This window comes from Carcharhinus amblyrhynchos, chromosome 19, assembly GCF_965287045.1.
Source record: "Carcharhinus amblyrhynchos chromosome 19, sCarAmb.v2.hapA, whole genome shotgun sequence".
Taxonomy (NCBI): domain Eukaryota; kingdom Metazoa; phylum Chordata; class Chondrichthyes; order Carcharhiniformes; family Carcharhinidae; genus Carcharhinus; species Carcharhinus amblyrhynchos.
Window position 1 is genome coordinate 48,022,430 of NC_137342.1, and position 25,252 is coordinate 48,047,681.

Sequence of the window (25,252 nt, forward strand, 5' to 3'; positions counted from 1 at the left end):
CAGGAGGGTCATTTTAAAATGATTTCAGTCGAGGTCTGTACACGAAACATATAATCGCCAGGAACGAGTTTGAGGTTTATATATACATATAGACACGAAGTGACATAATAGCAACCTTAATTGAAACGTATTAACTGGGCTGATTCACAGAGAAAGGGAAAGTTTGTTAGTGGCTAGCTCCGGGCTATCAGAGGGATAATGTGCATATTGTTCATAATAGCATCGATAGCGGCCCGTCCTGAAATAACCCGGCTTCTCAGCGCTTCCCACAAGCAATCACGTGAATTCCAATAAAAGAGCTTACTGCCGACCGAGAGATAAAAAAAAACTATCAAAAAGTCTAGAACGGTTAGGCTGCTAAAACAAATCGGCGTTTGCTACAAAAAGAAAGTGGGAGAAATCTGACCATAAAGAGAAACATGTGCGAAACAGTCACATTCCCAGACTGGGCTGCTGGACAGAATGGAAGGTTTTGTCTCAAACTCATCCACGGGATTCATACCATTTGAATAGATTTGTATGCTGGGAGTGAACTCACGTCGGGATAGCAAAGCCGGTCGTTCATCCTTGTAAGGAATCCAGATTTTCTGCATAGGGTTCCGCGTCAGTTCCCTGGGCATTGTCTTGCTTGCTGCTTGTTCAGGGAGGATGATAGAGAGGAGGGGGGGTGGGGGGTTTAATTAATTTCCCTGGTGTCTGTTCTCCCCTTTCCTCCCCCTCCAAGTTGTGTTGGATGTTCACCAGACAGGATGGTCACGATTACAGGTTGCGCTGATAGTCTGCCTCTTGTGTGTGTGTCTCTATGTGTCTCTGTCTGTCTGTGCTCCGCAATGCAGACTGTTACCCTGACTGTACTCGCCACTGCAGAGACTGTAAGAGGGAGGGAGGAGGGGAAAATGGCACAGAGCTTTACCTCGTGAGGGTGACTCAGCCTCCGGCCGGCTCCTTATAACCCAATCACCGACCCCAGCACCACATCATCAGCACATCCCACCAATAGCAAAGACAGCATAGGACATCAAAAACCCCAAAACCTCCAGCTGATTGGCCTCTTCCCTTTGCCACAGCCATTGGCTTCCCAGCTTGCCAATCACCGAGCAGTGGCAAAAAAACTTCGAGGAATCAATAATTATTTTATTAAAGAATTCCTTCTGGCTGAAGTGGAAAAAAAATCAATTTTTTTTCTAGAGATATTAGACATTTTCTATAGAAAGTCTAAAACTACATGGAAAAATAAACTACACAGGAAAAGATGCAAAGAAAGCTTTAGCAGATGAAAGCATTTTTGAGATATTCACTGAGTAGAACAAGTCGATTATTAAAAAAATCCTTCTGAAGAATTTTTTAAATCAACTTTTACATTTAGTTCCACCTAACGCGGAACAGTTTCATTGTAAAAGGTACTTTAAACTGACAATTCGCAGACTGGTAACAAATATGTGTTTCTGAAGAATGCCAAAGATCTTTTGTCCCAAACGACCTTAAGTTTGGCGTGTGCTAGTGAATAGAAATTAACTTCAACCCTTTTTCTCTTTATCTTCACTGTTCATTCGCAATAACCAGCGGTGGGAATAAAGATTTGCCCTTAACTAAATTCCCCCCCCCCATACATTCTAATTTAATAAAGAGCAAAACGATTTGATGCAACCACTTGGAAATGTTTTATTTAACTTTGGTTAGCATTAATGAATAGAAATTCTATTATTTTCCTTACAAATAAAAGTGGTCATTTAATCAGGGGCAGAACGATTTATTGTGCACTTGAAAGATAAAATCAGCCTAATATATATTTTAATCCGCTCTATTTTCGGTCTAAAGTATTTTTTCTCTTTGTGCTCTGCAATAGCAACGGTAATTCAATCGTCTAGACTGTCGTTGGGTTGGGCGGGGGGGGGGAGCTGGTGCTGGAGGGTGGAGACTGCCGAGCTGGATTCAGAATAAGGGCTGGGGGGATCCCCAAGCACGTTCCTCACGTACCGAGCAGGACACAAAGCCTTTCTGTCTCCTCCCACCCAGCCCTGGACGATTCAGCCGGCACTGTACAAATCCATCCCTCGCAATATTCCCACTACTGAAGAACTGCGGTCCAACTCAAATCAGTGCTACTCTCACTGTCCTGGCCAGACCGCCCTCCAGGTGTTTTGTCTTTAAACATCTATCTGTGACATTACTTATATACTAACATGTCCAAATTGAATCAACGAAGCAACGCCCCATTTAAACTCAGAATACACCAGGTAAATATTTATGAAAATATTCAATGAGTTGATGGCAAAGTCGCTATTAACAGACACAACACTGGTCTGCACTCGCTCCAGCTACTTTAAGGATTACCTTGCGCTCAAAAGTGCCCTGAGCTCATCTCTCTGACTTTGTGAGTAAGTGTGCAGATAGCATCTGTCCAAATCTGCATTGTGCGCCACCGCATTCAATCTCTTAACGCGGTGTCTTGTGATGCATATAATATCAATTGGTGCTGTCAGAAGGATAAATTAATTTGTCTGCCGGGCACAATCCTTTGTCATTTTTTTGGACCAGCTTTGCTCCCCGTGCACTGAGTCAGCAGCAACGAGTCCGGGTGCTGGCTCCCAGCTCCTCCCCGCTGACCCTCCCTGTACAATGGACTGGGGGGGTGCGGGGGGGGGCACTCACACACACACACACACACACACACAGCTCCTGTCACCTCAAAGACCGCCGAGCTTGTGGCTTAACCCACCTCCCGCTGAGAGTTAGTAAATTGATAGGAGGGCTACTATTCCCCCCTCTCCCCCCTTATCTAGAATGGAAATGACACTCAGATCTCTCTGACCATTTGGTGTGAAGATGCCTTTGTTTCACAATCTGCCCTAATGACTCTCTTATCTAATCTCCCGGTCAATACACAAGCATTTATTCAGGATGGCAGGGAGTACTCTGATTTCCTTCCACCGTCCAAAGATCACACAGTCATAGATTCTCTCCAATGCAGAAAGAGGCCATTCGGCCCATCGTGTCCGCACCGACTCTGACAGAGTGCCTTACCCAAACACTCTCCCCTGCCCTATCTCCACAACTCTGCACTTTTACCACAGCTAATCCCTTTAACCTACACATCTTTGGACAATAAAGGTCAATTTAGCATAACCAATCCACCAATCCTGCACATCTTTGGACTGTGGGAGGAAATCCACACAGACATGGGGAGAACGTGCAAACCCAAGGTTGGAATCGAACCCAGGTCCCTGGCGCTGTGAGGCAGCAGTGCTAACCACTGTGCCACAGATGTGTGAATTAGGTGGATTGGCCATGGTAAATTACCCCTTAGTGTCTCTAGACATATATAAGTTAGGGGGATTAGTGGGGTAAATACATGGGATTTTAGGACTAGGGCCTGGATAAGAGTCGGTGGGGAACTGATGGGCTGAGTTGCCTCCTCTTGCGCTGTAGGGATTTTATGACTCAATGATACTGTGACCTAAAGTTAAAGCACAGTGATTCATTCACAATCCTGACCACCATTCAGACCTCGCCAGATATCTTTGCAATCTCCATTTCCACCAAGATTTTCAGTGGTACAAAAACCCAAATGTCACAACCGATGGAAATCCGTGAGCATAATTTTCTGAACAGCCAATGTTGGGAAGTCTCAGCAGGGTGATGGGAATCTGGAACTCACTGCCGGAAAGGGTGGTAAGAGACGGGAACCCTCACAACATTTGGATGAGCACTGAAAATGCCATAGCATACATGGCTACGGGGCAAATGCTGGAAAATGGGATTAGATTAGATAGGAGTGCTTAATGGCTGGCACGTACACGATGGGCCAATGGTCCTCTTTCTATGCTGTAAAGCTCCATGGCCAGAGTTTTCCAGCCATTCACGCCAGCGAGATTCTCTGGCCCAGATGCAGTGAACGGAGATTTGGCTGAGCACCAAGAATGACCAAGAAGATTCCAGCCTACGACGCTATTAGACTCAGAGTCATAGAGGTTTACAGCATGGAAACAGGCACTTTGGCCCAACTTGTCCATGACACCCAGTTCTTACCACTAAGCCAACCCAATCGCCCACATTTGGCCCTTATCCCTCTACACCCATCTTACCCATTGTCTTTTATAAGACAAAATTGTACCCGCCTCTATTACTGCCTCTGGCAGCTCGTTTCAGGCACTCACCACCCTCTGAGTGAAAAATTGCCCCTCTGGGCCCTTTTCTATCTCTCCCCTCTCATCTTAAACCTCTGCCCTCTAGTTTTAGACTTCCCTACCTTTGAGAAAAGATATTGACTATCTAGCTGATCTATGCCCCTCATTATTTATGGACCTTTATAAGATCACCTCTACGTCTCCAGGGAAAAAAGTCTCAGAATTGGAGAATTTCAGCTCTCTGATCTTTCAGTGAGTTCTGGGCTGTCCTCAGCAATAAGTGGGACAAGACTGAATGAATTGTGTGTAACTGAATCCGTGCTGAATTTACATCAATCGCTTTGATTAAAACTGTCTCTTGGCTCCAAGGGCGTAGGTGTCCCATGTAGTCAGGCCTTGTACCAATAGCTTGGAACTCTCAGTTGTTATTTTCTATTTATTATTTTAAATGTTATCCTTTTGTTTACAAAGTAGAGGAAAGGGGATTGGCATGAGATGAGTTGCTCTTGAAAAAGATCTGCACAAAGATGACAGGCTGGATGGTCTCGTTCTGTGCAGAACCCATTTGGATTCTTCACCCACTCCACCACCCAGTATAACCATCGTCAAGAAACTTTGAAATTAATTCAATGTGAAACACTTTTGGGCCCCCTGAAGATGCAAAACGCTATCAATACAAAAGGATCCTTTCTGTTAAACCGTTTTCCCCTTGAATTTGGGACAGGCTGTGAGAGGAAGGAGGAATTTCCACTGTTTTCTTAACCAGACTCAGTTGTACAGATGCACACGCCTCACAAGTATGTTCAGTGGCACTCTACATGCTGCACATGGTTTACTGATGTCAGTGACAGCTTTGCAATTTACATCTCTAGATATAAATAGGGAGGCATGGTGGTTAGCACTGCTGCCTCACAGCGCCTGGGACCCGGGTTCAATTCTGGCCTTGGGTCACTGTCAGTGTGGAGTTTGCACTTTCTCCCCATGTCTGCATGGGTTTTCTTTGGGTACTCCAGTTTCCTCCCACACTCCAAAGATGTGCAGGTTAAGTGGATTGGCTATGGGGAAATGTGTGGGATTACAGGGATAGGGTGAGGGAGAGGGCCTGGATAAGATACTCTATAAGAAATGTTCACAACTCCCACTCACCTGATGAAGGGGCAGTGCTCCAAAAGCTTGTGCTGCCAAGTAAACTTGTTGGACTTTAACCTAGTGTTGTGAGACTTCTTAATGTGCTTACCCCAGTCCAACGCTGGCATCTCCACATCATATGATACTCTGTCACAGAGTTAGTGCAGACTCAATGAGTCCAGGCACCGACTCTCTGACAGAGTATCTTACCCAGGCCTTTTTCCCCACCCTAGGGATTCTAGAAACGTCCCTGCGGAAATGTGGAATTTTACCCTTTGCATTTATGTAGCACCTTTAACATAATCAAAACATTGGCCGACATGGTGGCACAGTGGTTAGCATTGCTGCCTCACAGCACAAGGGACCTTGTTTCGATTCCCGGCTGGGGTCACTGTCTGTGCGGAGTCTGCACGTTCTCCTTGTGCTGCGTCGGTTTCCTCTAGGTGCTCTGGTTTCCTCCCACAGTCCGAAAGACGTACTGGTTAGGTGCACTGGCCATGCTAAATTCCCCCTCAGTGTACCCGATCAGGTGCCAGAGTGTGGCAGCTAGGGGATTTTCACAGTAATTTAATTGCAGTGTTAACGCAAGCCAACTTGTGACAATAAATAAATAAAGTTTAACACATCCCTTCAAAGGGCATCCCAAAACCTTGTCAAAGAGTTTTAAGAAGCATCTTAAATGAGAGTGGTGTAAATCTGGAGGGGCAATTCATTCCTCAATCTTTCCAGTTATGTGACTTAATGTCCCACTCTCGAGAGCCTAGGTTGAGACTCCAGTGCAGTACAGTGGAAATCCTGCATTGTCAGATGTGCCAGCTTTCAGATGAGAAGTTCAATCAAGGTCCTGTCTGTACTCTCAACATGTTGTAAAAGACCCCATGGCCACTATAACAAAGCTGTAATCCCTTGTGTTGTTAGTGGCACCTTTTCTTTTTAATTCATTCGTAGGACACAGGCGCCACTGGCTGGCCAGCTTTTATTGCCCATCCCTAGTTGTCCTTGAGGAAGTGGCGGTGAGCTGCCTTCTTGAATCGCTGCAGTCCACGTGCTGTGGGTTGACCCACAATGCCATTAGGGAGGGAATTGCATGATTTTGACCCAGCGACTGCGAAGGAACAGTGATACATTTCCAAGTCAGGATGGTGAGTGGCTTGGAGCGGAACTTGCAGGTGGTGGTGTTCCCATGTATCTGCTGCCTTTGTCCTTCTGATGGAAGTGATCATGGGTTTGGAAGGTGCTGCCTAAGGATCTTTGGTGAATTGCTGCAGTGCATCTTGTAAATAGTACACACTGCTGCTACTGAGCGTCGGTGGTGGAGGGAGTGGATGTTTGTAGATGTGGTGCTAATCAAGTGGACCTGCTTTTTTCTGGATGATGTCAAATTTGACTGTTCAAGCTAACACAAGAGTCACTAACTTCAAATATGCTTCATTGCTGGTACAGTATGTTGGAATATCCGGAGACCATGAATGGCGCTAAAATAAATCCGAGTCTTTCCGTTTTGAGGCTGCCACAGATACAAAATGTAATCCAAAAGGCTAATGGAAAGCTGGCCTCTATTTCTATAGGACCAGAAAACAAAGGGATAGAAGTTATGCTAAATGTTATATATAAGCCCACTTAGCTCACAGCTAGAACACCATCAACAGCATAATTTGGAAAACATATTTTGCCCTTGGAGAGAGTGCAGTTTAGATTTACCAGGATGATACCTGACACCCAAGAGATCAAGCTCAGAGATTTATATTTCTTTCAATTTAGAATGTTAAGGAGTGATTTGATTGAGATTTTCAAGATATTCAGAGGGACAGACAGTGTAGGCAGAGAGTGACAGTGTAGAGAGAAACGGTGTAGAGAGAAATGGTGTCGAGAGTGACGGTGTAGACAGAGAGTGACAGTGTAGAGAGGCAGTGATAGTGTACAGAGTGATGGTATAATGTGAGAGTGATGGTGTAATATGAGAGTGATTGTCTAGACAGAGATACTCTTCCCACCAATTGGGTGTCTCAAATGAGGCAACCTAATTTGAACTGGACTTTTCAGGAGGGGATTTAGCAAACAATGATAGGTATACATACACATAGAGTGTCAGAGATTTGGACCATCTGAGACACCCAGCCGGTGGGAAGAGTATCTCTGTTTAGACAATCACTCTCACATTGCGAGAGCAATTGCACATTTTACCCCTGGGGTTGATAGATCTTCCCTATTGAAAATTATGGTGGGATAAGGGGTCACAGCAGCTAGGTAGAGTTTATTCACAGATCAGCCCTGATCTCACTAAATGACAGAAGCAGCTTGAGAAGCAGCAGATTGAAGAAAGCGTTAACGACAGAGAAATTTAAAGGTGGTGTCAAAATATCTCATCACCATAATCACAGAGAGAGGAACCACAAAACCTGAGGCTTAGGGTGAGTATTTGGTGAGGTATGCAGGTTAAGAATACAGGTTAAGTATCTGTGACCAGTCTGTAAGACCAAACCAAACAGAAGGGTAAAAACTGAGTATATGGATAAACTTCTGATTTAATCTAAATTTAACAGATATAGAGTAAGATATGATGAATTAATTGGTATAAAAACTGAAGTCAATTTGATAATTTATCAGATCTTTGCACTCTGTGTTATATTTATTATTCAAATCTAGGCATTGAGGTTTAAATTAAATAACCAAGGACTGGAGTGAGTAAAGAATTCTGAATTTTGGATGGAGCAGGTGGTGCAGGAATTGAGATTTGGATCTTTGGGACATTGGGAGCAGTTGTGGGAAGATGGGAACTGTACAGGTCAGCTGGGAACAATTTCACAGAATACTACAGTGCAGAGGAGGCCCTTCAGCCCATCGAGTCTGCACCATGCATGAAATGCCCTGACCTGCCCACCTAATCCCACTTTGCCAGCACTTGGCAAATAGCCTTGAATGTTACAGCCTGCCAAGTACTCATCCAGGTACTTTTTTAAAGGTGAGGTATCACACCTCCGCCACCCTCCCTGGCAGTGCATTCCAGGCCTTGCAGTGCGGTTTGTTCGTGCAAGAGGGGAGGGTTTCAAGCTGACATGCCAGGGGCTAACATTACAGAGGAAAACCTTGGTGCTGAGACAATTGGAAAGCATGATGTGGAGATGCCAGCGTTGGACTGGGGTAAACACAGTAAGAAGTCTCACAACACCAGGTTAAATTCCATCAGGTAAGTGGGAGTTCTGTTCACAAACAGGGCATATAAAGACACAAACTCAATTTAAAAATAATGTCCATTATTTTGTCCACTATAAACCATTATTTTGTAAATTGAGTTTGTGTCTTTACATGCCCTGTTTGTGTGCAGAACTCCCACTTACCTGATGAAGGAGCAGAGCTCCGAAAGCTAGTGGCTTGTGCTACCAAATAAACCTGTTGGATTTTGACCTGGTGTTGTGAGATTTCTTACAATTGGAAGGGACAGAGAGCTAGCAACGCAGCAGTAGAATCAGCGGCCCAGGGTAAATGCATGAGGTTGTGGAGATGGGGCCTGGGTGAGATTGTTGTCGGTGCAGACAGGATCAGCTAAAAGTTCTTTTTCTGCACCACAGGGATTCTATGATTCAAACAGTAAGGTATGCAGCAAATGTGTGAAGCGTGGTAAATAAGATTGAGCTGTAGGTTTAGATAACTAGGCAAAAATATGATATTGTGACGATAATGGAGATCTGGCTTAAAAGGACTGAGCATTAAAAATTTCTGGATACAAGAATTCAGGAAAGATAAAGGGGGAGGGGTCGCTGTATTAAATAAGGGGAGCATAACGGTGCTGGAGAGAAACAGAAAGAGAGATGATGTCCTAAAGAGGTCAAGGACAAAATTTATTTGTTTCGAGTTAAAAGTTAGTTACGGTGGCACAGTGATTAGCACTGCTGCCTCACAGCACCAGGGACCCGGGTTCAACTCCCGACTTGGGTCACTGGCAGTGAGGAGTTTGCACATCCTCCCCGTGTCTGCGTAGATTTCCTCCGGGTGCTCCAGTTTCCTCCCTCAGTCTGAAAGACGTGCTGGTTAGACGCATTGACCTGAACAGGCCTGGAGTGTGCTGACAAGGGGAATTTCGCAGTAACTTAATTGCAGTGTTAATGTAAGACTTAACTGTGACCAATAAGTAAACTTTAACTTTAAGAAACTATAGCGGTACCATCACATTGCTGAGTGGATCCTACAGACCAACAAATAGTGGTAAAGATTTAGAGGAAAAAGTTGCAAGAAAGTTACAGATTGGTGTAAAAATTACAGAATTGCAGATATTGAGGGATTTTAATTATCCTAATATAGTCTGGGATGAGAACAGTTTAAAGGCCAGAGATGGCAAGAGTTTCTGAAGTGTATTTAGGAAAAATTTCTACATCAGTTTCTTTCCAGTCCAAAGTAGGAGGCAGATGTTCCCAACGGAATGAGCTGGGTCAAATGGATCAAATGACAATAGGGGAACATTTAGGGAATAGTGATCATAATATCATAAGGTTTAGATTAGCTATGGAAAAAAGGAAAGGAGCCATTCAGATTAAAAATAATTAATTGGGGGAGGGCCAATATCAATGGGGTGAGAACAGATATGGCCCAGGTAAACTGGAAACAAAGACTGGCCAGCAAAACAATAACAAAACAGTGAGCTGCCTTTAAAGATAAAAATAGTTCAGGTGCTGTCAAGGTGTGTCCCCATGGAGGGGAGGGGGGAAGGGGAGGGCAAAGTTCCCTGGATATTGCAAGAGATAGAAAGTAATATAAAGTAGATAAAGAGCGCAAGTGACGGATGTTAAATGGATAATACAAGTGTGAACCAGGTTGAATAAAGAATGTTGAGAGGGAAAGAGAAAAAAGAAACAAGAGAAGCAGAGAGAGTATGAGAAGAGACTGGCAGCTAACATTAAATGGAATCCAAAAGTTTTCTGTAGACATAAGAATACCAAAAGCCTGGTAAAAACCATGGGATAAATTAGGGACCTAAAAGCGGATTTACACATTGGGGTGGGGGCATGTTTGAGATACTAAGCTGCATTTAAAGTTGACTATTCACCAGGACTAGATGAAACTCATCCAGGGATATTGAGGGAAGCTACAATGGAAATTGGGGATGCACTGGCCACAATCTTCCAAATCCTTCTTAGACACAGGAACACTGCCTAAGGAACTGAAAATTGTAAGTGTTACAGCCTTGTTCACAAAATAATGTAAAACTAAGTGCAGGAACGACAGCTTGCTCAGTGAGGGAGGAGGGAGCTTTCAGAAGCAATGGCTGGAATTGGGGAGAGGGCTGCCAGCACTCACTTGTTCTCCCCCGGACTCGTGAACGTGCCTGCCCCTCCCCCACACTCTCATTTGGGCTCGCCAGGCTGGTCCCAGCAAAGTCCATCATATTCACCTTTCAATGCCAACTCCAAGCTGCCCCTCATGATGGGCTGTTCCAACCTCGGGAAACACTGACCAAGATCCCCATTCCTGTTTGCTATCAACATCCTCTGCTGAAGATATATACGTGTAGATGCCAGATGAGCACACGATTAGTCTCAAATGTGATGCCCCTTTGGTCAAACAGTCTGCCAATAATCATTGCCTGGGTTAACATATGAAGATTGGTCGGTATGTGAAGCTACCAGAGGACAACCAATGGGCAGGCTGTCTGAGTCCCTGTCTTCTGCAGAGGTCTCAGAGATAAAGTCGTTCTTCTTGATCCTCTTCTTGTGCTTAGCGATGCGTACGGCAGACGGAACACAAGCTTAAGTCTGTTTATGTAGCTGGTCTTCCCTGGAACATGTCACTCAGTTGTGGTTAGAGACTAAAGTTTGAGGGGCACCACTCACATCACTGTGGCTGGCCAGGAGACTCTCCCACTCTTACCGCCTGTCAGGGGCGTGTTGGAAGGATTTACAACTTGATACACATCCTGTTTGGCCACATTCTGAATGCACGTTCTGTGGCCATCGAGTTCCGAGGTGGGACTTGACCCTGGAACTTCTGGCTCAGATACAGGGACGCTAACCCACTGCACATGTCATTGAGTCGTGGAAGAATTGCCAAGAAAGACAGTGGATGAGGGCACGGCTGAAGTATCCAAGAATGATCCTCGAACCTTAAAGCGCAGAAGGAGACTGCTCAGCCTTGTCTTTTCCAGCTCTTTGAAAAGCGCAGAGCCACCCTCCCCTACTCTTTGCCCGCTATAATCTAACATTTCCCCTCCTTTTCTCAAGTATCCAATTCCCTTTTGAAAAATGACTATTGAATTTACTTCCACCACTTATTCATTCCAGATCATAACAACTGATGTTTATAAAAAAGAATCTCTTCCCCAACCCCCCACCCAGCTGCCCCCCCTACCCCACCACACCCCCACATACCCACTAATGATCTTGAATTTGAGCCCTCTGGTTCCCAACCCCCCCGATGGTCAAACCTTGATAATATTTTCACCACTCGATTAAATCTGCCCCCTACACCCTCAGCTCTCCGGATTTCTAACCTGCGCACTGAGCCAATTGCACATCTCGTTTAAAACAAGTTGCCTGTTTTTTTGCAGCGTACAGCACGGAAATCCTGATGTCACCTGAATCAACATTGTGTGGCCAGACAAATGCTATTTTATACCTCTCGCTACCGCCTTCTAAAACTCTTGAAACTTTTGTTTGATCACCAGACAGGGCAAACGAAACCTGGGGCAGAGGATTTAACTGTTTCCATTGCAATGGTCAGCAACTAATTCTCCTGATTCTCCAGGAGAGACAGAGAGAGCGAGGGCGTGTCTGCACTGCTACATGTATGTGTGCACGTTCTGGTTGTCTGAAAGGGAGCATTGAGTCAGGCACGGAAGTTCATCGTAAATCATCTGGATCTCATTACCATCACTCAGGCTGGTAACACTACCACTATAGCTGGGGAATATGATGCGCATTCCTTGACCATGGAATGTCATGAGACTCAGAGTCACTCCTCCATGCAAGCTGTCACAGCTACCTAGCACAACTGTGCTGGGTTAATCATTGCAGCACAGGTTCAAAGCCGAGTTCCATTCACATCTTTGTGAGCAAAAGAAGGAGGGAGAGGGACAGAAATGAACTCACTTTGATTTGTTGAATGTTTTGTTCTGGGTGGCTATTAAAAAGAGCAGGAAGCCTTCACAAAACATAAAAGCATTCTTTCAGGACTTTCAACTATCCTGCTTTCTAAAGCACAGGTGGCACGGTGGTTAGCACTGCTGCCTCACAACGCCAGGGACCCAGGTTCAATTCCAGCCTCAGGTCACTGTCTGTGTGCAGTTGTGCACATTCTCCCCAAGCAATGGCTGCAGGAGTATCATAGGATCCCTACAGTGTAGAAGCAGGCCGTTCAGCCCATCGAGTCTGCACTGACTCTCCGACAGAGCATCCTATCCGGGCACAATGCCCGTAAACACACAAATTTCCTCTCTAGTTCCCCTAACCTGAACATCTTTGGACACTAAGGGACAATTAAGCATGACTAATCCATCCAATCTGCACATCTTTGCACTGTGGGAGGAAACCGGAGGAAACTGATGCAGACACGAGGAGAAAGTGCAGACCCCACACAGACAGTGACCCAAAAATGATGACCATGAAACTAATGTTGATTGGTATAAACTCCGGATCCAAAGCAATGTGGCTGCTTTTTAAGTACCCTCGGAAATGGTCTCGCTCAGTTCAAGAGTAATTAGGGATGGGAAATGTTTGCCATCCCAGGTTCAAACAAAAAACTGGTGTGTCTCTCTGCACATTTCATCAGTGTTAATGCCAAGGCTGACTCAAGTTAAAAAAAGCTGAATCCCACGTGGAAAATCTTGCATCATGTAAACAATTGTATTTACATGGAATAACATAGGAACAGCAGGAGACCATTCAGCCCCTTGAGGCCATTCGGTCTTTTGATTGCATCCTGATTATTCTGTATCTTAATTCCATCTACCCTCCATCATTCCATATAAATTGATTTTGTTGCCTACCAGAATATATCGACCCCGTCTTAGAATTTTAATTGACTGAGTCTCAACCTGTTTATGTTCCATTTCCACTATTCATTGTGTGAGTGTTGACTTTCCCATTTTGATCCAAAGTAACATAACCGCAATGATAAGTTTATGCCCTCTCATTTTGGAGTGGACAGTCAGAGAAAGTTGTTCATTTGTATGTATCCCACCAAACTTCTTAATCATTTTATACACCTCAGAGAAATTTGTAACTGTATAAACTCAAGGGAATACAAGTCGCGTTCATGTAATCAGTCCTCCTCCAATCCAACACTCCATAATCCTTGGTATCATTCTGGTGAGTCTGAGCTGTACTCCCTCTATAAAAGCAGTGTACCTTTCCAACAGTAATCCAAATGTGATCGGACTAAGGCTCTATATTACTGAATATGTTACCCCAAAAGACAGTGGGGGAAATTTTCCTGTCCCGTCCACCAAGGGTAGGGTCACCCATGCAAAGGTCCATTGACCTTGGGTGGGATTTTTCGGTTTTGGGGCAGGCGCAACTGGAAAATCCTGCCCAACATTCCACTCACTTTCTGATTATATCATGTACCATCCACCAGCCTCCTCTACATCCTCCTCCCTCACCATTAAGCAAGTACTCCAAGTTGTCTTTCTTCACATTGAACCTCACATTGAGGGCAGCACGGTGGCACAGTGGTTCACTGCTGCCTCACAGCGCCAGGAACCCAGGTTCAATTCCCAGTTTGTGCAGAATCTGCATGTTCTTCCCTCTATCTGCGTGGATTTTCTCTGGGTGCTCCCACAGTCGGAAAGACGTGCTAGTTGGGCGCATTGGCCATGCTAAATTCTCCCTCAGTGTACCCGAACAGGCACCAGAATATGGTGACTAGGGGATTTTCATAGTAACTTCATTGCAGTGTTACTTGTGACACTAATAAATAAATTTACAAAGAAACTTTAAACCGCACCCCCCACCCCCCGCTGCCATAATTTCGTCGACTCACTAAGTCTTATGGGCCTTTGCAACTTTCTGATCCCATGTCTCTAACTTTATGTCAACTATAAATTTGGACATGCAACTTTCTGTTTTGTCACCCGAGTCAATGAGAGACTCCAACACAGACCCATGGGAAACATTACTTATCACACTCTGCCAATGAGAAAACCTACCCCTTACCCCTACTCTCTGCCTCCCAGCTTCCAACCAATTTTCATTCTATTCACAATGTTTTCAATTCCATGTGGTCTTACTTTTGTTTATAACCTCTAGTAAGTAAATACCTTCTAGTAACCTGGCAGACAACATCCATGAACACTCCCCCCTCTTTCACCCTGAATGATCTCATCAAAAATAAGCAAGGTTATTCAGACACGACCTACCCTCCACAAATCCACATTCATTCAAATTAATCAACTAACAGCCGGTCAAATTTTGAGTCGCTCTGGGATAAAATTTTTCAAATATAGAAGATCTTTTGTTATTGGTATAAATTTATCAGCAAACAGTTAGCACTGCTACCTCACCACGGACTCAGGTCCATTTCCAGATTTGGGTCATTGTCTCTGTGGATCATAGAATCCCTACAGCTCAGAAGGAGACCATTCAGCCCATTGGGCCTGTGCCAACAGAAATCCCACCCAGGCCCTATTCTCCTAACCCCACACATTTACCTTGCTAATCCCCCTGACACTATGGGGCAATTTACCATGGCCAATCCACATAACTCGCATACCTTTAGACGGTGGGAGGAAACTGGAGCACCCCGGAGGAACCCAACGCAGACAGGAGAGAATGTGCAAACTCCACACAGACAGTGACCCGAGACCGGAATTGAACCCTGGCACTGTGAGGCAGCAGTGCTAACTACTGCAAAGATCTGTTGTGGAGTTCTTATGTTCTCCCTGTGCATGTGTGTGGATTTCTTCTGGACGCTCCGGTTTCCTCCCACAGTTCAAAAATGTGTGGGTTAGGTGGATTGACCATGGTAAATACATGGGGTTAAGGACATTGGAGAGGGGGTTGGCTGGGTAAGATTGTTTTTTGGAAAGTCCATGCAGACTCAATGGGCCGAATGGTCTCTTTCTGTACTGTAGGGATTCTCTGGTTCTAAATTTCTGCTGTGACCATTATATGGTTCAGTTAGTTACCTTATTAAAGACAAGCAATGGTTATTGCTCAACATCCAAAGGAGTAAAATTGAGCACAGCTAGAATATTTGCTGTGAGGATTTTATACAGTAAGTAGCCTCACAATACCAGATTAAAATCCAACTGGTTTATTTGGTAGCACGAGCTTTCAGAATCACCCAGTGAAGGAGCAGTGCTCCAAAAGCTACCAAATAAACCTGTTGGACTTCAAATTGGTGATGTGAAACTACTTACTGTGCAACACCAGCATCTCCACATCAGGGATTTTATATGGAGTTTGTATCTCTGCCAAGTTGATTGCAGAATAAACTTGCTGAAGGTAACAGACAAACAGCTGCATTATTCCTCCATTTCATTTTAAAAACCAGGATCGTTTCTGTGCCTGGAACCCAGCCACAGAAGCAGCTCAATTTTCCATAAAGCTGCCCAATTAAGGACGGCAAGTTTGATGGGAGGTGAACAGACAGCATTGCAGGGCCTGTTGGTCGCATTCACCCTGTCTGCAGTGCAGGTGCTGCTGAGGGATAGGCAGCAAGGGACGGAGGGATGAAAGGAAGGTACAATAAGGCTGAGAGGGGTGGCAGCATGTTCTCTCAGAGACATAGAACATAGAACACTACAGCACAAACAGGCCCTTCGGCCCACAAGTTGCGCCAATCACATCCATACCTACCAAGCCATAGAACTATCTGTAACTCCCAATCCCATTAAATCCCATATACTCATCCAGAAGTCTTTTAAAAGACCCCAGTGAGTTCGCCTCCACCACCACCGATGGCAGCCGATTCCACTCACTCACCACCCTCTGAGTGAAAAACTTACCCCTAACATCTCCTCTGTACTTGCTCCTCAGCACCTTAAACCTGTGTCCTCTCGTAGCGACCATTTCAGCCCTGGGAAATAGCCTCCAAGAATCCACCCTATCTATTCCTCTCAACATTTTATAAACCTCTATCAGGTCGCCTCTCAACCTTCGTCTCTCCAGGGAGAAAAGACCCAGCTCCCTCAACCTATCTTCATAAGGCATGCCTCCCAATCCAGGCAACATCCTTGTAAATCTCCTCTGCACCCTCTCAGTAGCTTCCACATTCTTCCTGTAATGAGGCGACCAGAACTGCGCACAGTACTCTAAGTTAAGACATCAGTCTCCTGGAGCTAATGGCAGAACTCTCTCTGTACAAGACCACAGTCTTGCCGTTTTGTGCCATTAACGGTCAGAATTCATCGAACTTTCACCCCGCTCTGACCTCTCACCGTGCTCTCATCACCTCTGAGTTAAGGAGGGGTAGACATAGCTTCAAACCCAAACACTGCTGCAAAAATTGCACAGCGGTGGGAAAATTGCTGCTAGTTGTTTCCCAGGCTGCCCTAATTGGCTTCCCAATGCAGATGTGCAGGTTGCCACCACTGGATTCAGTTCACATCTGGAAAAGTGACCAGAGGAGGGAACACATCATCAAACTGGCCAATAAACACTTTGATGTGTGATTTGCTCCACAGATTTATAAAAGTCCCCCCATCTTTGGTGACAGATTCCAGTAACTTCCCACGATATTAAATTGGCAGGTTGGTAATTACTTGTTCCTCTCTCCGCGTCCCCCCCCCTCCTCCACACCCCACATTCTCAAGAAAATCTGTTACCACCTGTAATAAGCACAGACAGGATAGCAAAACCCAAAACTGTGCTCGATTAGAACTTGTCCAGTTTTATCCGGACACTGTAGCTCGTCACATTTAAATCATCCACAACATTTTTAAAAACAATTGATAACAAGAAGTAAATATGGACACATTTTTCAAAACAACTATTAATAGGTCCCACAGCTTTCAGTAAACAACATACTATGGCGCACTGCGAAAAAAAAAACACAGAGCCTGTAAACAGGACTAAACTGCAAAATAACATGGTGCTCTGTCAAATAGCAAACTGTGCACTTAATTTGGGTCCAGTTTTAAAAAGTCTATGAACAAACTGATGTAATTGGCACCTTTGGCACGGCGTTGCCAATCTGCTTTGTAGCCAGTTTCTGGATGCGTGCTTAGCACAAACAAGCTGGTTTTGCTGGCAACGGGAAACTTATGCAAATACAACTGTGTAACACAGTGGAGTGCCTAAAGCCCACGCATTCCATCATGAAATCCCAGTAACTCGCTTCCTGTGGGCTAGTGTTTAATTGGGTTCAGAAAGAGCTTTACTATTGTCTCACTGGTGAATAAATCACAAATCAAATTATCCAAGTCTACAAATTTCCGATAGATGCAATTTAACTGGAACATCTTTTCTTTTCTGTTATTTGTTCCTGGGGTTTGAGCGTCGCTGGCAAGGCCAGCAGCTAGTGCCTGCCTATCTCAACTGACCTTGAGAATCTGGTGTTGAGCCATCTTCTTGAATTATTGTGGTGGTCCTGTAAGATCTGATTCAACCGAGTGGCTGGGCTCGATTATTTCAGAGGGTCATCGCTGTGCATCTTGTGTTACACAGAGGCCAGACCGGGTAAGGATGATTTGATTTGATTTATTATTAACATACAGTGAAAAGTATTGTTTCTTGCGCGCTGTACAGACAAAGCGTACTGTTCATAGAGAAGGATATGAGCTGAATGTAGTGTTACAGTCATAGCTGGGGTGTAGAAGTTTTAGAAGCATAGAGCGATAGTAAAAGATAGAATTAGAAGGTACAGCTTGCAAAAAGCCTGGTGCCATCTTGGAATTTTGCATGGCAGAGTTTCTCCCGTAAATGGCAACACTCCAGTAGCTTCCTGATAATTACTGGTGAGACTGACATCTTACTCCAAATATATTAATTGAATGTATACAAGTTCCCCAGCTACTGTGGTGAGATTTGAACTCATGTCTCCAAGGCATTATTCCACGTCTCTGGATAACTAGCCCAGTGCCATTCCCACCATGCCACTGTCCCCATGACTCATTAATCTCCACCGATAAGACTCTGGTTCACAAGGATGTACTTTATGTCTGCAGCAACTCTCGACTTTGTTGTTTGGTCATTCACAAGTGACTTGTTAAAAAAGAAGCACCAACCCAAATCAATCCTGGTCCCATTAGTTTTGCTAGAATCACAGAACAATGCAGGAGGTGACGCAGCAGGCAATCAACACTCAAGACGCTTGACACTATCCAGCCCACTTGACTGGCACCACATCTACAAACATTCAATCCCTCCATCACCGACACTCAGTAGCGGCAGTATGTACTCTCTACAAGATGCACTGCAGCAATTCACCAAAGATCCTTAGACAGCGCCTTCCAAACCCACCACCACTTCCATCTAAAAGGCCAAGCAGATACATGGGAACACCACCACCTGCAAGTTCCCCTCCAAGCCCCTCACCATCCTGACTTGGAAATGTATCACCGTTCCTTCGCACTGGCTAGGTCAAAATCCTGGAATTCCCCCCTGAACGGCATTGTGGGTCAATCCGCAGAACATGGACTGCAGCGATTCAAGGCGGCAGCTCCCCACCACCTTCTCAAGGGCAACTAGGAATGGGTAATAAATGCTGGACAGCCGGCGACAACCATGTCCCATGAATGAATAAAAAAAGGCTTCACTTCAAACTTTACCCCAAACTGATATCTTCCAGCAATGTATTTTATTCAGGTCAACAGGGATCTCTTACCCCACAACCAGTATCAAGCAATTGATGCTGTAGTTATTTAATTGCGCTGTGCCCCTCAACAGCCTTGCTTTAGGTGCCGTTACCTTAATGTACATGAGGTGAAGCTGGTGCCCCTGCCAGTGATAGAGTTGGCTTTCTTCACTGCCCCGAGAGACAGCAATCCTGGAGCAGCAATATCGTCTCCAAAACAGCCACAAAATCCCCAGCCACTGGCAGTCCGAGCTACTCGATCCACATGTTTAGGTCAGGTGATATGCTTCATCGCTGTCGCTGTAACCACTGGCAAAAGCTCGATCCAAAATGATGCATCATTGCACAATTAAAAGTCAGAAGCCCTGTGTGGAATCAACAATGTGCATTTGTGTAGCGCCGTTCATCTAACAAAAACCTCCCAAGGCACTTAATAAGAATGATCGATTTTTTAAAAGACTGACACTGGGTCCCAGGAGGCGACTTCGGGACCAGTAAGTCAGTCATAGAACTATTAAAGAGCAACTTCAAAGGAGAGAGACATGGAGAGATGGCGAGGTTTAGGGAGGGAATTCCAGAGCTTTGATTCTAGGGAGCTGAAAGTATGGCTGCAGTGAAGCTTTTTCAATCATTTTACCCCCTAAGGTTGGAGCTCCTGCTGAAGGAGGAATGCACTCTGTTACAAGAGGACCTGAAATGGTACAATTCAAAACTATAACAAAGTGATACATGATAAAGTGATATTGTTGGAGGATGATGATTTATGAAAGAACAGTAGAGTTGCATCCACCAACCCATAAGGTTAATTAGGATCCCTACAGTGCAGAAGGAGGCCATTCAGCCCATCGAGTCTGCACCAACCGGAATCCCACCCAGTCCCTATCCCCATATATTTATCCTGCTAATCTCCCTGACACTAATGAGCAAATCAGCATGGCCAATCAGCCTAACCCGCACATCCTTGTACTGTGGGAGGAAACCCAAGCATGCTGAGGAAACCCATGCAGACACGAGGAGAACATGCAGACTCCACCCAGACAGTGACCCAAGCCAGGAATTGAATGCAGGTCCCTGGTGCTGTGAGGCAGCAGTGCCAACTACTGTGCCACTATGGATGGTATCTATTATGTTTGAGGTCTGATGCTGAGATTAATAACAGACCACAAGGTCAGTGATAGTAAACTAACTGGAGCAGGTTGTAAACACGTCTTTATCCCAGCTCAGTCAGCACAAGGCTGGCGGAGGAGACCTGACCCCTTCTCTTAAAGGGGCATGCCCCAGTATACATAGCAGGATCAGTCACTTGGATGATTTGGCTTTCTTACCTTCTGAAATTTTTATATCTAGATAAATAATTACACAAACAGGACCACTGGGAAATGATCTACGGAATACAATTGATCAGTTCGGTTAACATAGGTCTTTAAATTCTGGATTAGGATTGGGACACAAGGATGATCAAAGTAAAGAAAATGTCCTCTCTCGCCTGAACCAGCATCTGTTGGGCAGCTCTTCACACTTCAGTAGGGTATGATTTGACTGACAGCAGTCAGGGACGGGAGGTGGAATCCTGAACTCAGATCCCCAACAGTCTGTTTATTGCTACTTCCTGATGTGGAAAATGCTGGAAGCCACCAGGAAGTGTAAAGGTTCTGGATTACCCCCTTGGAGAGAGAGACCTTGTATTGGCCCCACCCTCCCTCCAGACAGCCCCAGATACCTAACCACTCAGTAGTGCCCAAGGCCTTCAGTGAGAGCCGACCACCTTCTTAAAGGCCCCCTTACCATCTCTTCTAGTAATGCAGCAATGTCCTTATCACATCACCGCCAAAGTTCTTTGATTATCACGTTGGACTTCCGCCTGAATCCCGCCAGTCTATTCAATGTACTCCAACTAGGACAATGAGTGGGTTAGGGGCAACCATGCAGAGGCTGACAGAGGTTTTACTCATCAAGACTCCCCTTTGACGAACAAAATTTAAAAATGGCTTTGCAGTCTGGCCATCGCAATAGGGGCTGGAGGGGTGGAACCCCTCCACAGGACAGCCTATGGTTACTCCTGCACCCAGGCAGGCACAGGTCAGGGGGGCTATAGCCCAGCCCAGGGCACTGTACCACCGGCCTGTCACCAAGGGACCGCCTCAAGGCAGCTAATGTGGCCCCACCACCCGGAGGCCGACTGGCAAATCCTATTTGGCCCCCTTTAATTGACCTCGATCAAGCTCTTAATGATCTATGACAGTTAGCCATACCCTCCAGCCCCACCATCACCGTCCTGCCTCTGCAAAAAGATGGGAAGGACATTTGGCAATTGGCATCCCACCAGTGAGATGTTCCCACCAGAGCCAAAGCTCCAGTCCATAGAGTGTGGTGAAGAGTGTAGAGAGGATATTAGAGAATATTACAGAAGTTTCTTCAATAAAATTATCTCTTGTTACATTGAAATGTTAAAAACTTGCAACATTTCGGATGCCTAATGGTTACTCAGAGTTATTTCCAGGGCCAAGTATTCTGTTTCAAGACTGTTGAGCTATTTGAAGAACATGGCAACAAGGCCATTATACAAAAGGCTAGCAATGATGCAGGAACATTGAGATTAATCAGATAAAACACAATCAAAGTATTAATTAGCAGCTCATCCTGTTAGTTGATGAAACGAATACAACTTTGAGCAGGCTTGGCTGGAATTTGTCAATCCAGAAACCTATTGTCTGGGCAACATCAGTTCATATCATCTTTAGGTCCATTTTCAGTGATGCCTCAGGCAAGAACTGCATCAACAATCTACAAGCATCAGATCAAGAAATCTATAAAGGGTAGTGCCCAAAACATTCCAAAAAGAAAAACTTCAGAATATTTTTTAATGAGCATTTGTATCATGTGGTTCAAGCTGTATAGAACATAGAACATAGAACACTACAGCACAAACAGGCCCTTCGGCCCACAAGTTGCGCCGATCACATCATCACCTACCAACCTACAGACCTATCTATAACCCTCAATCTCATTAAACCCCATATACTCATCCAGAAGTCTTTTAAAAGACCCCAGCGAGTTCGCCTCCACCACCACTGACGGCAGCCGATTCCATTCACTCACCACCCTCTGAGTGAAAAACTTACCCCTAACATCACTTCTGAACCTCCCTCCCCGCACCTTAAATCTGTGTCCTCTCGTAGCGACCATTTCAAACCGGGGAAATAGCCTCTGAGAGTCCACCCTATCTATTCCTCTCAACATTTTGTAAACTTCTATCAGGTCGCCTCTCAACCTTCGTCTCTCCAGGGAAAAGAGTCCCAGCTCCCTCAACCTAACTTCATAAGGCATGCCTCCCAGTCCAGGCAACATCCTTGTAAATCTCCTCTGCACCCTTTCAATAGCTTCTACATCCTTCCTATAGTGAGGCGACCAGAACTGCGCACAATACTCCAAATGAGGCCTGACAAGGGTCTTATAAAGTTCCAGCATTACCTCCCGACTCCTAAACTCAATCCCTCGATTAATGAAGGCCAGTACACCATACGCCTTCTTGACCACCTCCTCCACCTGCGAGGCCGATTTAAGAGTCCTGTGGACCCGGACCCCAAGATCCTTCTGCTCCTCAACACTACTCAGACTTCTGCCCTTGATAGTGTACTTGTTCATCCCGTTGGTTCTGCCAAAATGGACGACTACACATTTATCCGCGTTGAAGTCCATCTGCCACTTCTCCGCCCAGTCCTGCATCCTATCTATGTCCTGCTGCAACTTTTGCCATCCTTCCAGATCATCCACAACACCACCAACCTTCGTGTCATCAGCGAACTTACTTACCCATCCCTCCACTTCCTCATCCAGGTCATTTATGAAAATGACAAACAACAAGGGTCCCAGAACAGATCCTTGAGGCACTCCGCTGGTGACTGACCTCCATTCAGAAAAAGCCCCATCCACAACCACTCTCTGCCTTCTGCAGGCAAGCCAGTTCTGGATCCACAAGGCCAAAGGCCCTTGGATCCCATGCCCTCTCACCTTCTCAAGAAGTCTTGCATGGGGGACCTTATCAAACGCCTTGCTGAAGTCCATGTACACTACGTCCACGGCACTTCCTTCGTCAATGTGTTCAGTCACATTATCGAAGAACTCAACTAGGCTTGTAAGGCACGACCTGCCCTTGACAAATCCATGCTGACTATTCCTGATCATGTCAAACCTCTCCAAATGTTCGTAAATCTTGTCCCTCAGAAGCCTCTCCATCAGCTTATGTTGTGCTTCTGTGTATCTTAATTCTTCCAAATAGATTTGACTATTAGCTTTAGCCTGAGCTACACACCCTGACAGTGTGATCTTTTCATCTTCTGGAATATGTACAAACGCACATTTAGCAACCAGTGTAATCTTCGATATGAAATATCACAGGAAAATTAAGCGTGCAGCACGGGAATTATTTATCTGACCTGATCACTTCAGGTAGCTAATGACAATTTTTATGTTCTCTTAAAATGGTCGATTGAATAGTTCTGGTGAAATAAATTGACATTTGTATACATGACCGTTAAACATCTGGATTGTCACAAAAACTCCTCTGGTTCATTCATGTTAAAAGCTAAAGTTAAAGTGTATTTATTAGTGTCACAAGTAGGCTGACATGAACACTGTAATGAAGTTACTGTGAAAATCCCCAAGTCACCACACTCCAATGCCTGTTTGGGTACATGTCAGAGAATTTTATCATGGGCAATTCACCTAACCAGCACATCTTTGGACTGTGTGAGGAAACCCACACAGACACAGAGCGAATGTGCAAACTCCACAGAAACAGTGACCCAAACAAATGCCCTGGCACTGTGAGGCAGTAGTGCTAACCACTATGTTACTGTGTCCTTTAGTGAAGGAAATCTGTCTTCCTGACCCAGTCTGGGCCTGAGTGAGCTCAAACCCAGAGGAATAGGTCTGACTTGGAGGAACTCTTTGAAATGGCCCAGCAAGCCACACCATGGGTCAACAATAACTACTTGACCCAAGTACCAGAGCAGATATGGGAATTCCACAGACAGTCTTCAAAAGAAAAGAAAAAATTGGGGGAGGAAATGAAAGAGTTAAAATAAAAGACATAAGTGATGATTACAACATTGTCCCTTCCCCGGATTTCTGGATGTTCTTATCTGTTGCATGTGCTAATACAGCTAGATAGCAGGCAGTGTGATGATATGAATCAGTCACAAGAGTTTCCAAGCCTTGAATAGATATAAGTCTGTGATACACAAAAAATGTTGCAAAAGCATAGCAAACACATGATTCCATCTTCAGCTATTTGCACGGTGTTTTAAATAGGACAAGAAAAGCTTTCTGGATTCATTGCTGAAGCCCTGGTTCATAGCCTGAATTACACTGCCCAGAAATACTGACAGAACAGAGGCACGAGAAGCCACACAAACACTTGCAAATAATTCTGAAGGACACTTTCGATAACATTCAAACAGCAATTTTGACGTATGGGTGCTCAGAAGATTATAAACCAGCGGAAAATGAGAACTTCTTATACAGCAACAGCTAAATAGGAGAGGGTGACTCCATAACATTCAGCAAGCATTGATCTATCAGTGAGAAGCTGTCCTGCTCCTTGAGGTGCAAGGACTTAAACATTTTGTGTCAGTGAGCAGTTAAGTGGAATCCACGTGAGAATCCAAGTTGTGTGTACTTGCACTGACTGTAGCTCCTCCTGGATTGAATGGGATGTTGAATGTGCTGCAGGATTGAAACTAGTAGAGACTGATAAGGGAGGGAAGCCTTGTATGTCAAAATGTCAGCTTTGACTGTCACTTGTCATCTCTGGCTCAGGACGTCCACCCACCCACTGTAAAACCGTGTCTGGATGGGAGCAGTACTCTATGCTTCCCCCCCCAACACCATCTCAGAACCCACATGGGGGGGGAGACGGGAGCATTAAATTCTGTCAATTCACCATTTCATAGAATCCCTACAGTGCTGGAGGCCACTCAGCCCATTGAATCTGCACCGACTCCCCCAAAAGAGCATTTTACCCAGACCCTCTCTCCCACCCTATCCCTGTATTGCCACACATTTACCATGACTAATCCACCTGACCTACACATCTTTGGAAGCTAAGGGGCAATGTAGTATGGCTAATTCAGCCAGCCTGCAAATGTTTGGAGTGTGGGAGGAAATCGGTACACCCAGAGGAAACCCATGCAGACACGGGGAGAGTGTGCAGACTCCCCACAGACAGTCATCAAAGGCTGGAATCGAACCCGGGTCCCTGGCACTGTGAG

At 45.1% G+C, this 25,252-nt stretch overlaps 1 protein-coding gene across 7 annotated transcripts in view; it reads right to left on the minus strand.

The window, feature by feature from the left end:
* pfkfb3 (6-phosphofructo-2-kinase/fructose-2,6-biphosphatase 3) overlaps positions 1 to 25,252 on the minus strand; it is a 122,717-nt gene that overhangs the window by 37,977 nt on the left and 59,488 nt on the right. For 3 of the 7 annotated variants that reach the window (XM_080207726.1, XM_080207722.1, XM_080207721.1), the window contains exon 1: positions 503 to 902. The exons of 1 other annotated variant lie outside the window; for it this stretch is intronic. In XM_080207726.1, the coding sequence (XP_080063852.1) occupies positions 503 to 620 (118 nt within the window). In that variant the 5' untranslated portion in view covers positions 621 to 902. 3 more of the 7 variants (XM_080207724.1, XM_080207723.1, XM_080207725.1) reach the window with 2 other exon arrangements.